Below are 2703 nucleotides of genomic sequence, written 5' to 3' on the forward strand. Positions count from 1 at the left end.
GAGTCCAGTGCTGACACAGAGTGGACAGTCTGGGACGTTTCTATAAACCAGAGTTAACTTCCTGTAATCAGAGGAGGGGGCCCACCACAGCTAACAGAGCTTACACTGTAAATACATTAACAGTCTAACTGACTTAGTAAACGTCCTCTCTCTCTCCCACAGATCCTCAGAGGAAAAGAGGAGGGTCTGACCGGCTTTCTGGATCCCATGAACTTTGGAGACAGTTTGTGAGTGTGGTCCTACAGTCCGTGTTTAAAGTGAAGCAGCATGACATCAGCATCTTATTCCCGCTCTGCTTCCTGTTCTGTGTCCAGTTTATCTCTCAGTCGGGTGTATGAGGAACACATTCTGGCCACCGGCAGTCTGGACGAGAGGATCTTCACCGGGGAGGGAGCGAGCGAGGACATCGGTACCCCGGGGCCCTGCCTGTGTGAAGGGGTGGAGAACCAGGACAGCGCCACCTACAGGCTCCACACCAGCCTCACTGTGAGACAATAAACTTCACTACACTACAGCCCGTTCACTCACTGCTGATCCAAAAATATCAAATAACCAACCTCTCCTGTCGTCAGGCCTCAGCTCTGAAGGTCTCCACGCCTCTGACAGGCAGGAAGTACGTTCAGGAGAACAGCTTGGCGTCTCCGGTCTCGTCCGCCATGAAGAGTGTCGGACGACTGCACACCCTGCTGTCAGGAACCAAACAGGGGCCGAGCACTAAGCTAACAGAAACTCTCAGGTACGTCTCTGGATCCAGTCATGGTGGAAAGGCGTGTGCCGTACAGTCCTTGAATTCCAACAACATACGAACATATGTTACACAAAACATGGACGACATGACATCCATTACATCATTGTCCGTATATATCAGTAACAAAGGTAAACTGCTGATACTTTTACTGATGACACAAACTGTATCTCTGCAGGAACTGTGCCAGAGACCCCAGTGATGTCATCAGCAAGCGCCTGAAGGACATGTTTGAGCTCTTCTCTCAACATTTCGAGGGCAGCGGGTCAGAGAACAGGGGGATGGGGAGAGGTACACGCACACAAACCCATGAACAGAAACCTTCATGTGATAGAAATCTTCTCTCTCACTGCCTAAATAAACCTTATTTATCAGATATGGCAGTGAAATACTTCCACCTGGCGGAGGCGCTCTACTACAGGATCCTGGAGTCCATCATTGAGAGAGAAAAGATGATCCTGGGAGACGCTGACCTGTCGGTGAGTATGTTCTTCTATGTGAGACTGTTTCCTCTGGAGAGACTTTAACAGAGACTGAAGGTCTGTAGTGCTCATGCTGACGCTGTATCTGTGTTTCAGTGTATTCTGGAGCAGGACGTCTTCCATCGCTCCCTGCTGGCCTGCTGTCTGGAGATCGTCATCTTCTCCTACAGACCTCCAGGAGACTTCCCCAACCTGATCGGCATCTTCCAGCTCCCCGCCTATCATTTCTACAAGGTATCAATACAACCTGAATCAGAATGTGTCAGTTTATGTGTTAACTTACAGTGATGTTGATCAATTATATCATTATATAATTTCCCTCTGGGATTATTAAAGTATTTCTGAATCTGAATCTGAATCTGAATGTGTGTGTGTGTCTGTCTGTCTGTCTGTCTGTCTGTGTGTGTATGTGTGTGTTTGCAGGTGATTGAGGTGTTGGTGCGGTCCGAGCAGGGTCTGTTTCGGGAGGTGGTGAAGCACCTGAACCAGGTGGAGGAGCAGGTTCTGGAGAGCCTGGCCTGGACCAGCGACTCCCCGCTGTGGGAAAGCCTCCGTGCTGCCAAAGACCAGGTTCCTGCCTGCCAGCAGGTCCAGAGACACTCTTCAGTTTCACTGTAGTACAGAACACGAGCTGCTGTTAGTGTCCAGTGTTGGGTGCTCAGACTGTGACTGTGTGTTTCAGGTGATGCCTCCTCAGTATTTGGAACAGAACGATGAAAGCAGCTCAGGCAACATTCCTCTCACTCCCAACCACGGACCGGACCTCAACACCAGCAGCACCGTCAAAGGTCTGTGAGTCCCAGAAACCACAGAACAGGAATCCCTGGTGTCTCAACAGTAGTGCAGTAGATTTATAAATGTAAAATAATCTGCCCCCCTCCAGGTGTGTCCCCCTCCCCCACCACCCTGCTGGACCGGTACAGCTCTCCACCCGCCGGTTCGGCTCGTCGTCGTCTGTTTGTTGAGCCGCTAGACGGCGAGCCTGGAGTCACTTCCACCAGTACAGCACCGGCCGCCGTGACCAAGACCGGCCAGGCTGGCCTAGTTACAGCCATCCCAGCCGGGCAGACTGTGGTCACCGTGGCAACCGCTACCGTTACCGCCAACAACGGGCAGACTGTCACCATACCTGTGCAAGGTGAGGGACTGAAAGCATTCTACTGAAAGTGAAAGAGGATTGATACATATCAAACACTGACCTCTGACCTCTGCAGGTATAGCCAATGAAAGCGGAGGCATCACCTTCATACCAGTCCAGGTGAGCGTGACCGGGCAGGGTGGAGCCACGCTGCAGCCGCTGTCTGCACAGACTCTAACGGGCACTCTCACCGTCCAATCAGCTGCCACCAAACCAGCTGCCAAACCAGCCAGCAGTCCGCTGAGGAAGGGCTCACTGTCGCTGTTCTTCAGGAAGGTAGGAGTCCTGTACCCTCTGTAGTCTCTCTTCAGGAAGGTAGGAGTCCTGTACCCTCTGTA

General features: G+C 51.8%; 1 protein-coding gene across 1 annotated transcript in view; it reads left to right on the forward strand.

Moving 5' to 3' along the window:
- The window catches only part of rbl2 (retinoblastoma-like 2 (p130)), a gene marked incomplete at its 3' end in the record, with an annotated part of 2884 nt that extends 243 nt beyond the window's left edge, over positions 1-2641 (forward strand). The window contains 10 exon segments of the mRNA XM_035665744.1: positions 163-227; positions 315-486; positions 573-736; positions 924-1036; positions 1121-1224; positions 1324-1461; positions 1651-1815; positions 1910-2015; positions 2111-2365; positions 2442-2641. Coding sequence (XP_035521637.1) covers positions 163-227; positions 315-486; positions 573-736; positions 924-1036; positions 1121-1224; positions 1324-1461; positions 1651-1815; positions 1910-2015; positions 2111-2365; positions 2442-2641 — 1482 coding nt within the window.
- Positions 2642-2703: the final 62 nt, after the last annotated feature.

The sequence above is a fragment of the Morone saxatilis genome, unplaced genomic scaffold (genome assembly GCF_004916995.1).
Source record: "Morone saxatilis isolate NCDOM2014 unplaced genomic scaffold, NCSU_SB_2.0 Contig2, whole genome shotgun sequence".
In the NCBI taxonomy this organism is placed as follows: domain Eukaryota; kingdom Metazoa; phylum Chordata; class Actinopteri; family Moronidae; genus Morone; species Morone saxatilis.